Here is a 14,635-nt window from a genome sequence, read left to right on the forward strand (position 1 = left end):
CACCTATCACTGACATTACTGGGACCAGACGTAACTCACCTTCCCCCCAAAGGGGCTGCGTCTCAGTCCATTCAGACCTTCCTCTACTTCTCTACTTCCTCTACACTTCCTCTACTTCCCAGCAGATAGTATCTCCCCCAGTAGAGGTCCAACCAGAGGTGTAAAATGGCCCTGCCACTGCCAGGGGCTGCTGGGAGACAGAGGAAGGATGGCAAGGGTGGCCCAGGGAGACAAAGAAAGAAAGGAAAGGAGGAGATGGCTCTGGCAGCATGGTGGTACGTGAAAAAAATCACTGGCGCATCCACAACCACAAGTTGACCAGGCAGGCCGACAGCAGCATGGTGAAGAACAGAGCTTCCCTTTGGCGAGCGGTGGCACCCTGGTCCTCCAGGGCACACAGACGCCTAGTGATCACACGCAGCTGCAGAGAGATCAAGAGTAAGCTGGTAAGCTAGGCTTTTCTGGAGAAGCCCATGTCCTACCAGTGGGGAAATGTATGAAGTTAGAATAGGAAAATGCTTTGCTGCCCTTTGGGAGGTCAAAATGCCTCTGGGGAAGAAGTAGGCACAGCAGTTGAGACCAGGGCTGGGGGTGGGCCAGGTTGCCTATGTTGACAGGTCCAGCTGTCTTGCCCCTTCTTCGGTATGCATCCTGTTGTCTGGGAAAAAACGGCCCTTCTCAGCTGGGTAGTGGAAGTGTTGAAGGACATTTCACTCCTAGGGCGGGCTGGCTTGGGGGCTGCAGCAGAACCAGAGTGAGGGCCCCAGGATGGGGTGACACTCAGGCCAGAAAAGGCTACCAAGTTAATGGCTGTCCATGCCCACACTCATGCTCATGGCTGCTGTGCTTTCTGCCCAAGAAGACTTGAACTTGGTCTGACATCCACTCTCTCTCAGACCTCTGAGAGCCACTCTTCATAGACTTCTCCATTTTCCTACATTCCCTCTTTGTCCTCCTTTTCTCTTCCCCTATTCCTTTTCCACATCTTAGGACAGAGGCAGGCTTAAGGCTTGGCAGCAAGATGGGATGCTGGAGCCATGGGAACTGATAAGAAGGGGAAAGGAGCCTGACCTCACCTTGGCTGCTACAGGGTAAGGTGACTGGAATGGCTGCACAACCTCAAGCTGATCTCATTGCTGTTGAGACACACCCACCCCAAAACACCATGATTCTGACTCCACCCTCCATGTGGGTCCCTACAGAGCAGACAGTCACCTGGCTTCTCATGACCTCCATCTCCAGTTCATTTAGCTCTTCCAGGCCAATCTCAGCAATTATATCTGCCTCTGGGTTGCTGGGAAATAAGAAAAGACAGTGGGTCAGAGCTGCTCGTTGTCCTAAGCCAGGCCTGGCAGGAAACACAGGAAGGGCAAGCAGCTATGGTAAGGGCTTCTCTGGACAGTGACTCTGTCAGCCTCCAGTCCTCTTCCTTGGTAAGTAGATCCTGGGGCCTGAGGGCATGGAGTCAGCTCAGCCCCAGAGTACTCAGAGGTCTAGAATGGACAAGGGGCCAGGATGCTCAGGGGCTGAGACAACAAGTCCCCAATACTCCAAGCATAGCCAGCTGCTCACAAGTCCTTTGTGATCAGTGTGCTTACCAGCCCCTCTACCTTCCCTGTCCTGCCCCCCGGTCTCTGCCCAAAGAGTTCCTCCTTTCCCCTTGCAGGGTTTCTCAGATGCTTCTTACTTCTCATAACGAAACCTGATAGCTTGTAAGTCACGAGGATACTCCTGAGGAGGGACGTCCCCATGGTCTTGTTCTCTCGAAGTTTTAGGCATCGGCAGCTTGGCCCCCTAAGAAAAGGGATGGTCAGTCAAAGTAGCCTGTTCAGACCCAGATGAGTGGCTGCCCCACACTTTGCCCAGAACCAATGGAGCACCCTCCCAGGAGCCGCACGGTGTCTGATCCTCCAGAATCAGGGGCTGGCAGCTTCCGACCACTAGGAGAGCCTGGGAACCTCACAAGTTGGCCACCTGCCACCATTCCACCCATACTATGCTCCTCAGTAGCTCCTGGCCATCTAGGCTGTGGCCGAGGAAGAGCAGTGATAGGGCTCCCTGTCCCCTGCTGGCACCATCACATGCAGACATCAGCTAGGTCTGAGCAACCACGGAAGGAGAATGGAAAACCTTGGTTTTACAGTCAAGGAAATTGAGGCCTGGAGAGGTGACTGCATTTCTCAAGGACAAGGGAAGTTTCAGAACTCAGGAAAGAAGCCTGGCTACTGAGAAACCATAGCTTCCTTCTCCTTCTCTGGGCGAGCCCAGTCATCCTTGTGTCTTTCATTTCTATCCATCTGCTAATTACTATCTGGAGTGGATATCTCTGGCCCAGAGCTTTGGTATGGGGTATGTCATGCCTTGAAGAGACTGTGTGAGCTAGAGCAGGGATCCTCAACCCCTGGGCCACAGACGGGTACTAGTCCCTGGCCTGTTAGGAACCGGGCCTCACTGCAGAAGGTGAGTGGCAGGCCAGCGAGCGAAGCTTCATCTGTGTTTGCAGCCACTCCCCAGCGGCTCAGCTCCACCTCAAATCATCAGGCATCACCAGTGCAAAATGAGATATTTCACAAGATGCTTGTTTAACACGCACTTAGCACATGCCAGAGACCATGTCATCTTCTAAGCCCTAACTGATATCGAGTCATTAAATCCTCATCGTGATCCTTTGAAACAGGTATAACTATCATCTCATCTTAAAAGATGAGAAAACTGAGGCAGAGAGAAGTCAAATAACTTACTCAAGTCATGCAACTGGTAAGCAGCAGAGCAGTAATTTGAACCCAGGACATTTTGTTCCAGAGGTTGTGCTCTTAACCATTACACTGTGATACCTCTCATATCTGACACTACTTCCTCCTAAGACTCCATTAAAGTGACAGTGAAGACAGCAAAATGGTATAAATACATAAGATAGGAGATAACGGGAGAGGCAACAGAGAACAAAAGAGCTCAACGATATTGTGGAATTCGGAAAGTGCCAATAATGAAGGCAAACCAAGCAGGCCTCAGCGTGGCTCAGAAGCACATGGGGAGCTGAGAAGGGACCCTCTCGCCTGGCAGCGTCCAGAGACGACCCGAACTTGGAGGCTGTAGGGACACTGGGGAGGTCTTGAAGACTGGAGTGAAAAACAGGACCATTAACTAAAGATGTATAAAAGAAACATTGGCCCCTCCCACCCCACATGGCTGGCAGCCAGGCACTTACTGAACTAAATGAATGGGAAAGTTGGGGTGGTTGTGCCGCAAAATAGAAACCTCTTCATTCTGGCATTTAAGGGCGCCCTAACATAACAGCCAGTCTCTCACCCGCATCCTGCTGAAAGGAGAACCTGACATTTCACAGGCCTCACCAAGACTCAGAGTTCCTGGTTAGCTCTTCTATTTGCCTCATTCTTAAAAATAAAAATAGATGGCCAAGGCTTCCCTATCACCTGAGAAAGATCTGCAGCTATCTTCTCTTCTTAGGAACAGCATTCAATGGCAATTTGAATTTGGGACCATTTCTATATAAATGATTTTTACAGAGACTCTACCACCATGTCTCTATTTGTTGTAATAATGCGAACTATCTTTCTCAAAAGGGCACATAGGTACTGGTGTAACTTTTGTGTGTGTGTGAACAGCACTTCACAGTCAAACTATTTTCTCCTCCTTCTCCTCCTCCTCCTCCTCCTCCTCCTCCTCCTTCTTCTTTTTCTTCTTCTTCTTCAGAAACCTCAGAAATAGCATTAAATGGACAGTGGGTGTCAAGAAGACCCCAGGACTATAAAGAGGAATTTAATCAAGAGTGTCTCTTTAGAACAATTTCCACACCATCCCCTTGATTTCCTTAAAGACTGTGATAAGAAGGACAGAAAGTTTTTTGAAAGATTTGAAGGCCAAATAAGGGTGAGTGACTGTTGACTGGGGTTTGTTTGTAATAATAGAGTTTGTTTTAACATGTCAATGATAATAAGACAGGTCTAACTGTTCAAAAACAATTGTCGTGTTGCTTTTTGGTTTTTAATTTTAGAAACTCTCTATTTAGAATTATATACATTGTAAAACATAAGACCTTTGTGTAAATTTGATGGAGATTAGGAAAATCTATGGACTGCAGCAAATCCCAGCTTCTCTCTGCTAATTATTCCAAAAAGTGTTATTTTTATTTTCACGTACTTTCTAAGGCATGTTATTTTTTCTCCTCAAGTCAGCAGAATAGTATTATTATGTTCTTTGTCTTTTATGTTGTGGTTCTCTCAGAGGCAATATCAATTCTGTTATTTTTTTACTCAAAAATAATGAATAAGTAAATTGAATTGATAAATTAATTTTTGTAATTCTAAATGTCTAAATTTATTTCTAAGGTCAATATAATGACTTTGTTTTTTAAGAGTGTACTCCTCAGGTCCTAACAGGTAACTTTAATTAATCCAGAGGTTATACCACCACCACCACCACCCCCTCAGTCTTAGGGGCATAGGTGGCTTGCTAGAGTCCGACCTGCTGGAGCAGCTTAATTTGGCTTCAGCGTTTGGACACAGGAAGCCAATTCCATATTTCTGGCCTGTTTTCATTCCCAGAAGGTCTCTGACCTGGGAGTTCTTTTTCTCTTTGTTCATTGGGGGTGGAATCATTTCAGCATTTATCTTACTCCATTCCCTGGAACAGTCAGGTCTCCCTCCTCTCCAACCTTGTTGCCTTTCCACAGTAACCCTTGCAACAGTATAACAACCATTGTTCTAAAACTTGCCCTCACCTACACTGAATGTAGTTAACAGAATCCACTAGACTCAAGTGATTGCCTTGCACAGACAGTTCCTTATCTCCAAAAAGGCTGCCTTTTTCCGGATGCTTTGCAACAATATAGGCACTATTTTTTTTTTCTAGAACATTCCTTCACCTACAGTGAATATAGTTTAAAGGACTGGCTATAAAGTGTTCAGATTCAATTGATTGGATTTCCTAACAGCCAGGAAGGAAACATAAGAACCTCACTTGCCTTATTGTTTGTTGTCCCAGCCCTGAGATATATAATTTTTTATTCAAATATATTTATATTTATTTTATATATTTATATGTAGAAATATATATATAATATATAATATATAGATATACAGAGAAATATAGATATATAGATAAATTTAGATATATAGAGAGCAATACATAGACTTATTTATTTTTTAATAAAGGAAAGTGCCATTTCACACACACTGGAGTTTTGCACAGTAAAATATATATGTACTCCTTACGTAATATGTGCTTCAGGCATTCTGGACTCCCAAGATTGAACTCCCAACCTACCAAAGAATGGCTCTAACCTCTTGCTAGATGTCCTTGCCTTCGTTTGCCTGTTTCCTCCTCTCCACAAGTCAACATCTCATCCTGCTCGACCTACCACCAGGCTAGAGCCACTATAGCCAGTACTGCCAAACCTGCCCAGCCACCACGTGCCAAGAACCCCACAGAGTACCGCTTTCTTGGGCTGGTTGGCACTCGTATTCCAAACTGGTTGGCCTGCAGCAGAGCCAGCAGCCTTTGAATCCAACTTCTGTCGCCGCTGAGAAGCACCCAGGGACCAGGATCCACGCTCCAACATTTCTGGGGAGAAGAACAAAGGCCCCAAGAACATCCATAGAGGCTTTACCAAGGCTTCCTGGGCACAGAACACACCAGAAAGTGGGTGGGTCCCCAAACTTCTTAAAAATTACTCAGCATCCATTCACTGCTGTCTACTGGCTAATCCCAGACCTCAGTTTGTTTATCTTTTCAAAAGTTTAGCAAGTATTTACTGAAAGCCACTCTCTGGGCTAAGTAAATTATTAGAAAGAGTGATAACCAAGAGGCAAGATGGCAGCAATCAAGAAACTGACTGGCTGTGTGTATACAAGGGGAATGAGGAGCAAAGCAGAAAATAATCCATCAGTGCAGATTCAGATTAAGAGACACATGCTTCCAAAATGATAAAAATAGGCAACATGACAGAAGGACATGGCTACTTTTAGAAAAGTCAGAAGAAACATTGAGGCAAAGACCTTAAGAAAAATAGCCCAGCCATGGAAAATCTAGAGAAAAGGCATTCCTGGCAGAATAAATAGCTAGCAGAAGGGCTATGAGAAAGAACCACAGCTTCTCCAATACATACACACAAGTGCAGGCACCCAAGGGAAGGGACATTTCAGGGGATCCTCACCTGCTAACCTCAGACGCTCATGATCTTGCCCATGGCTTCCAGGAACCAGCTCTTCGACCATGGACATTTCTATCTCCTCCTTGATGTTAGAGGAGCTTCCTGCCATCGTGACCAGTTGTTCGCTTGTATCTATAGCCAAGGATGCAGAGGGAGCAGGGCAGAGAGGAAAATAAGCGTTTCAAAGTGTAGGAGCTCAAGGAAGATATATCCTGACAAGGGGGTGGAGCCCTACTCCCATTTGGGCTCCAATCTTGGACCAGCACCTTCTGTTCCTGGTGTATCTTGTTGGCTGAGATCATGGCCTTCTCCCCTGCTTCTGCCCTGCTACTCTCCCCTGCTACTCCTCTGCTTCTCCCCTGCTGCATAGGAGAAGAGATAAGGCTCAGAACTTTTGCCTGTGAGTACTGCCCTGGCTCTCAGGTCACCTGATTTGGCTCCCATTGGGGGCAGGTGGAGTCCACCCTCCATCATTTCTAGAAAGAGACAGAGACTGGCACAGGACTCTTGAGTCAGTCAGCGGCCCAAGCAGGGTTAGATTACACACCTGTTGTGGCTTCTGCAAGCCCAGCTCCGGCTAGTAATCCCACCATAGCATCCCCCCAAAGGTGTCCTCTGCAGAGCATATCCTGCCTCCTCCAATTCAGAGTTCCCAGGCAGGAGAAATGACTTTTGGATATCCTGAGTCAACCTGGGCAGGAACCATGAGAACCAAAGGAGGGAAAAGCAAGTTAGAAGGGACCTGCCTACAGCCACTGGAGCCCCCAGTATCCCCAGGCCCTGCATCTCCAAATATAAGTCTAAATTCTCCCTCAACTTCCCTACTGATTAGACCACTGTGAGGTTTATATGGCCACTTGGCTAGCCTATGGTCTCCAGTTATTCCACCAAACACTAGTCCGGATATTGCTATGAAGGTATTTTGTAGTTGTGATTAACATCTACAATCAGTGGACTTTAAGTAAAGAAGACTACTAACACTGGATAATGTGGGTGGGCCTCATCCAATGAATTGAAAGGCCTTAAGAGCAAACACTGAGGTTTTCCAGAGAAGAAATTCTGCAGTATCAACTCCTGCCTGATTCCAGCCTGCTGGCCTGCCCTGCCAGTGTTGTTCTTGCTTAGCCCTTCAATGGCATGGACCAATTCCTTAAAGTAAATCTCTCTATATATACACAGATGCATGTACATATACATCCATCCATCCTATTGGTTCCTTTTCTGTGGGGAACCCTGACTGATACAACCACCAAAGTTTGAATCGGTCAGCACTTGAGAACCCTCAGCTCTTGGAAACAACCACAGAGCCCCTTGGGGAAGAGAAGGCTATTTGTAAAAGGAGCCAAAGACAGCTGGGGCCAGGTGGGAGGAAGAGACAAAAGGGGAGGGAGGAGGAAGGGAGGAAGGAAAGGGGCAGGGAGAGGAAAGGGAGGGGCCAGGACTCGCTTGGAGAGGGTGGAGTGGTCTGGGCTGCCTGTGACCCTCCCTGGCCCCACTTGTCCAGCTCTGGAACCAAGCTCTCCAGAGCAGAGCTGATATAGGCCATGCCTGCATTCCCAAGGGCCCCTAAAACAGCCCTTCCCAGCTCCAGGGGAGCAGCTGCCATGAAATCTGAGCCTTCTAGAGGGCACCTTAGAGGCAGAGAAGTGTGCTCTGTGGGACTCAGGAACTTGAGAAGCAGGATCCATGGGTTTCTGCCAGGCCTGGGTTACCAGATTGGAAAAATAAGAAGATAGAAAGTCAATTGAATCTGAATTTCAAATAAACAACAAATGATTTTTTAGTTTAATTATGATCCATGCAACATTTGGGACATATTTACAGTAAAAATTATTAATGGTTTATCTGATATTCACATTTAACTGGGTATCCTGTATTTTATCTGACAACCCTATGCCCTGCCTATCTTCACCATGGTCTCAGGATTTGACCTTGAGCAAGTCTTTTCTTTCTTTGGGCCCCAGTCTCCCCATTGGACAATGGAATTAACAATCCTCTCCCTATGATGTGGCTAGATTGGGAGAGCACTCAAGTCAGCAGAGCTGAACTGTGTGGACAGACACAAGCAGGACCTTGCACTGGTCAGATCAGGTTACCCTCTGACTGCCAACTGGCCTTGACCAGCATGGGCTTCCTGGGTATGCAGAGGCACTGCCCTCTGGCAGAAAAGAAACCCACCACCTTAGCCACGCAAAGTGGGTGGGGAGATCTCCTTCCTGGTCTCTGGGCCCCTAATGCCACCCAGAAACCCTAGCATTTCACCATGGGCACCAAGGATGGCTGCTGGGAGGTGGGAGACAGAATTTGCTATGTGACTTTAAACTTGTCTCTTAGTATGTCTGTCCACCATGTTAACCTTTTCCTTCCATTACAATTTCCTTCTGAAATTGCCCCAAATTCTCATTCCAAACACTCCTAAAAGCTCCCACTATCTGGTATGCCAGCCTGAGGGGCCGAAAGAGCTATAACACCCTGGGTACAGACAGATCTTCCAAGCCTTATGCAGGCCAGAATGGTGGCCTGTGGCCAAGTGTGAGTGATGGGCTGCAGGGATCTGGACACCAGTGGAAGGCTCCCAGAAGAAAGGGCCAGGGGACGGGAAGCTCTTCCCACCCTGGAGGTTAGACAAATGCCTCTGAGAGGGGAAGGGAGGGGTGCAGAGAACATCTGGCTTAGATGTGTGTGTATATGCTAACAGTGTTTTACACAAATGAGATCATACATTTGAGGTATGTGCTCTTCTGAAATTTACTTTTTTAAGAGAATTGTGTGCCTTGGGGATCTCCCATGTCAGAACAAATCTACCTCATGTCTTTTAAACACAGCACAGTATTTTGCTGCACAGATGCACCTCTCTTTATTGACCTGCTTGTGGACATTTTAGATGTCTAGAGCTTTTTACTTTTATAAACAATGTAGCAGTGAGCATTCCTGGCCATGCCTTTTTGTACACATGGGTAAATGTTTTTGTATTGCAGATACCTAGAGATGGAATTGTGGGGTCCTAGAGCACGTGTGTTGACAATTTTGACCAATATTGTCTGATATGAGCAATGTCCCCTCTGAAGTGGCTGCACCAAGTGTGCCTTTACCAAGGGAAAGAAAGTGCTGGTTTCCTCACAGCTTTATCAACGGAAAATACTGTATTATGAAAGTTTTTTTTAAAAGCATCATTATGATGGGTGAAAAATGATATCTATCACATTTTTCTTTAATTTATGTTGTTTTAATTATGAATAAACCTGAGCAATTTTTCATATGTTTATTGATCTTCTGTGCTTCTTTCCTGTGAACTACCTGCTGGAGGGTTTGGATCTTTATTAAAATAAGAACTCTTTTATTAACAGAAGGGTGGGAACAAAAGCTCTCCCTCCCTTCAAGCTAAGCGTCTCCAAAGAAAACATACGATTGTTTTCCCTAAAGGTGATTGTGAGCGCAGAGCTTCCACTGGGGACCAAACAGACACTGTTAATTGCATCCAAGTTTGTGCTGAAATCTAGAGGGCCTCCAGCCTCTCGCCCCCACCACAGAGCAGATGTCCAACTCGGGCTGTTGCCTGCCTGTCTGCCTGTCTGCCCTTGTCTTATGTCTGTCTGACTCTTCGCTTGCCCGACCACCTGCCTCCGTCAATGCCTTCCCACAACTGGCCTCTTCTAGCTGTTCAGCCAGCCATGCACTCGACTCAGATTCCCAAATGGCTTGAGGTCTGATGGCCTGTCTGCTACCTGCTCTCACTTCCCTTGCATGAAGCATGAAGAATTGGGAGGTGGCAGGAACCCAGACCCAGGGTAAGTATGCCTAGGAGTGATTTCTGCCTCTGACAATGGGTTATCTTAGGCAAGTTGTTTTCTCTGCTCTCAGCCTCGGTTCTCCATTTTCACATGAAAGACGGTGCTAAAACCCAGTTTTAAACTGTGTTTCTTGGTTTCAGGGAGGTGTGTTTGGGATTATCTGAGCTTCAGGGTTCTATGGAAGAGGCCATTCAAAGCCATGGGCATGACTGTCTGTTGCCTCCCAGCTCTGCTCAGAGCATGTCTCGGGCAGCTATAATCCCAAGCCCAAGCTAGCAAGCCTGATTTTGGCTGCAAACCCAGATCTTCCAGGCATCTGGGAGCTTCCTTTCCTCTTGCTAATAGAACTTATGAACCTCTGAACAATTCTCCTTCCTGCTCCTGGAAGCAGCTGGTACTGAGGTCATCACTGGAGCCCCAGACCCTCCCCCAGCCATAGGGGAAGTGGAAGGGGGACTAGCAGAACCTTGCAGCTGTCCCTTCATTCTTTAAAGAGACAGGAAGAACAGAGGAGCAAACTGCAGAGACTGTAGCTGACCCAGGGAAGAAAAGTAACCCCATGAGCAGAGAGAGGGAAATAAGTGGCCCGATCACCTTGGGTAGTCCTGAGGACCCAGCCTCCATGGGGACAGGGCCAATAAATAGCAGGAGGTTACAGGGAGCACCTCGATTTCCAAATGTAGGCTCCTCTCATTCAGTATGGCTGTCTTGAATCAAGACTGACTGTGTGCCAGGCACTGGAGGTAGCAACAAGGTTCATGTCCTCATAAAACTCATGTTCTAGAGGGCAGTAGTCCATGGGTCTGTGAGGATAGTAGCCAGGTTTGTTTTTGTGATGGTCCTGCTCTTAATCTTGCCAAACTCTGCCTCCTTGGGAATGTGATGGGTTCCTAGAGCTCTATCAACCTAAGAGGGAAGGCCTGACCATTGTCCCCGGCACCTGCAGCCTCTGGCTATACACCTCCAGGACAGCTCACTACCTCTTGAGGGGGCTCGGATTGGCAGAAAAGTCTTCCCCAAGTTGAGTGGAAATGCTGGTCATGTCCTCTGAACTCTGATCTAGCCTGTAGGGAGTAGCTCCTGCAGAGGTGGGTTAAAGACACTGACACAGAGCCACATCCTTGGCTGACAAACCTGCAAACAGGATCATGGCTGCTGAGATTATATGTGCCTCTGGGTTCCTTCAGATCAGCCCCTAAAGCTTCCTCCTGCAGACGGAGGACTGCCTGAACAACTCAGGTGGCAGTGCAATGAGTTTATGGTAATTGTTACTGGCTGATAGCCCAACAAGTAACTCAGGATGGCCCTGCAGGTGGAGCTACGAGCAGCACTGGAGAGCAAAGAGAGGGCAGCTCGCCTCCCGCCTTGTAGTTTAGCCAGCTGATGTCCCTGCTGCTTCTTCTCCCTCTCCTTGCTCTCTACTGGCCCAATAATCCCTTCATCCAAAAACTGGCAAAAAATTTGGAAACCCAGAAGGGTTTAATCACTCACCCATTGCCCAGTTTTGCCCACATATAAGGAACCCTTGAAGCGGTAGGGGGTTTGGACAAGGTGACTGCTTGCAGGTGACTTCTCAGGTTGAAATGCATCCGCTTTCAATTGTTTCCATGTTCATTTACTGAAATGTGATGCGTATATAAAATTCAGGGGAATCAGAGGGCAAAGGAAAAGGGCCGACGATAATGAAGAGGTGGAAAAAGTGGTGCAAAGTCTCAGACGCTAACCAGCTGAAAAACACAAGCACAAGTCTCTCTGCCAGTCTGAGCTGGAGAGAGACGTGCAAAGGAGAAACCCAAGTGAGAAACGGATCTGACAAGCTGCGTGTTTTCTCAGACAAGAAGCTAATGACAAGCCCTCCCACTTATGAAGCAGATACTCTTCCCAGTAATCCTCCATTTTACAGATGGACAAGCTGGGGCTCAGAGAGGGCCGAGATGTGACTCAATTCACTTACCAATTCAGTGGTAAGGCTTAGATGCAAAACAGTGTCTTCAGACTGGCAATCCAAGGTCCTTGCTAGAACAGGGAGCAGTCCAAGGGAGGAACTAGCTTGAGAGAGTATCAGCAAACATCCTCCAGACCCATTCCACTCTGACCTGCCTTTACTCTTGCAAGACAGAGCCAGCAGGCGGGTTAAAACACAAGCAGTGAACACCAGGGAGGGTGGGGTTGATCAGAGCCCAAATTTGCAGTCCCAATGCCCTCCACCCCTGCCATGGGATTTGGGCCCTAGCTCCTCACTTAGTATCTGCGTGACCCAAGGCTTTGCACCTCAGTGATCTTGCCCAGAAAAGGCGGGTAAGGGCTCATGAAATGTGAAGCACTCGGCTCTTAGCAGTCCACAAGGCCCACAGTCCACAAGGCCTTCCTGCTTGCCCATTCCAAAAGATGAACCGTCTGTGTCACTAACAAGGCTAGTGGCCCCTGTGCTTTGGATCCAGCCCCAATTCTATCAGTGACCTATCTCTGCATTTTCCTGGGGCTTCAATGCCCCCCACCCGTAGCCAGAGTGATTCTCTCCAGCATGGAAATGTTGTCGCATCTTTCCCAGTACTTTGTCCATTTCTCTCACCTCTGTCTGTCTCCCCTGCACTTAGTGCACTGCCTGATTTATGGTAGGAGCTCATTAAATAGTTGTTGAATTAAAATTACCTGAATGTTAAAAAGACAAAACAAAACAAAACCTGTCCTCCCTTGGTGTCTTGTCTCACTCATGCTACTGTCCTCTCTCAACTCCTTGAAAACATCAGCCCCACCATGCATAGTCTTCACACTTATCCCCCAGACATTCCTCTCCTCATTTGAGTCTAGCTTCCTCATTCACCGCTCAATGGAAACCACCCCAGGCCCAGGTCACCAATGACCTCCTGGCAGCTCAATCCAATGAATCCACTTCACTCTTCATCTTACTCAACTTCTTGGAAGCATTTCACATCATTGTCCTCTCTCTCCTTCTATAAACACTTTCCTCCCTTGGTTTCCAGGAGTCCACACTCCCATAGTTTCCCCACTGCCTGTTGAGCCTCTTTCCTGGCTCATTGGATCCACACCCAAGACTTCATTTATCATCTTTATGGTAACTTAAGCAACTCTTATATCTCCTGCTTCAGTCTAGTCTTCAGTCCTTAGTTCTCCTCAGATACACTCCGCACTACACACTCAGCATACTACCCTCCCAACTGCTCTTCCTTGAGTGTGACCCTTCTGGGTGAATAATCACACCATCAACCCCACTGTCTGAACCTCCAAACCTGAGAATCATCTGGGACTCTTCTCCACCCCGTCTCAATGCGATAAGTCACTATGCATGGTTCTGTCCCATGTGTGATCATTAATTTTATACGTCAATTTGACTAGGCCACAGGGTGCCCAGATATTTAGTCAAACATTATTTTTGGATGTGTCTGGGAGAGTGTTTCCAGATGAGATCAACATTTGAATGGGTAGACTGAGTAAAGCAGATGGTCTTTCCCAATGTGGGTGGGCATTATGCACTCCATTAAGGGACTGAATAGAATAAAAAGGCAGAAGAAGCCAGAACTTGCACACATGCTCTCACCCTCCTCCCACTCATATTCTCTCTCTCTCTCTCTCTCTCTCTCTCTCTCCTCTCTCTCTCTCTCTCTCTCTCTCTCTCTTTTACTCTTTCCTCTCCAGCTCTCCACTCCTGGCTCTAGATTTTCTGCCCCGCTCTCTCTCGCTCTCTCGCTCTCTCGCTCTCTCACTCTTTCTCTCTCTGCCTGACTACTTAAGCTTGGACACTGGTCTTCTCCTGTCTCTGAATCTGAACATACACTATTGCTTCTCTGGTTCTCAAGCCTTTGGACTCTCACTGGAACTACACCACTGACTTTCCTGGGTCTCCAGCTTGCAGAGGGGTGCTGACCTTTGAAAATCCATGTGTAACTTTTGACTGTCCAAACACTCACCTATAGTCCCTTGGTATACACGAGGGATTAGTTCCAGGACCCCCCGCAGATACTAACATCTGAGGATGCTCAAGTCCCTAATATAAAATAGCACAGAACAATATATACAGTTGGCTCATCCATATCCATGGATTCCCAGTCACAGATCAAAAATACTAGTTTTGACCTGAAGTCAGTTAAATCTGAGGATGCAAAACCTTGGGTTCTGGAGGGCAGACTGTATATTTATTGAAAAAAAATTTATGTGTATAAGTGGACCCACGCAGTTCAAACCCATGCTGTTCAAGGCTCAACTGTCTACAGATATAACGTATATATCTATGTCTCTCTCTATATCTCCTATTGATTCTGTGTCTCCGGAGAACACGAAAATATTCCTAAATATGTAATTCAGTGTTAGAGCAAAATTCTTCTCAGTAGTCTACTTCTCTCTGTCTTATCTGTCACCAACCTGTCCAATCCCATCACCATCTCTTGCCTGGATGACTGCAGTAGCCTCCTACCTTATCTCTGTGATCCTGTCACGACCCCTCCAGTTCATTCTTCATATAGTAGGTAGAGAGATTGTTTTAAATATAACGGGTCATGTAATATTGCTTTTAAAAGCGCTCTTTAGTGTCTCCCCATTATGACTAGAATAAAGACTATAGCTCTGAGTGTGGTCTAAGGGGCTCTACACGGGCTTTCCTCTATCTTTCCAATCTCTTCTTACACAAGTCTTTCCCCTTATGCTACTCTGGTTT

At 47.0% G+C, this 14,635-nt stretch overlaps 1 protein-coding gene across 1 annotated transcript; it reads right to left on the minus strand.

The window, feature by feature from the left end:
* Positions 1 to 289: 289 nt before the first annotated feature.
* On the minus strand, positions 290 to 6,281 carry FATE1 (fetal and adult testis expressed 1). The gene is made up of 5 exons (XM_039873955.1): positions 6,176 to 6,281; positions 5,456 to 5,583; positions 1,688 to 1,794; positions 1,216 to 1,294; positions 290 to 421 (listed from the first exon to the last, which is right to left on the minus strand). The coding sequence occupies exons 1-5, from the start codon at positions 6,279 to 6,281 to the stop codon at positions 290 to 292; spliced, it is 552 nt and encodes a 183-aa protein (XP_039729889.1).
* Positions 6,282 to 14,635: the final 8,354 nt, after the last annotated feature.

Source organism: Pteropus medius, unplaced genomic scaffold (genome assembly GCF_902729225.1).
Source record: "Pteropus medius unplaced genomic scaffold, Ma_sr-lr_union100, whole genome shotgun sequence".
NCBI classification, from domain to species: Eukaryota; Metazoa; Chordata; class Mammalia; order Chiroptera; family Pteropodidae; genus Pteropus; species Pteropus medius.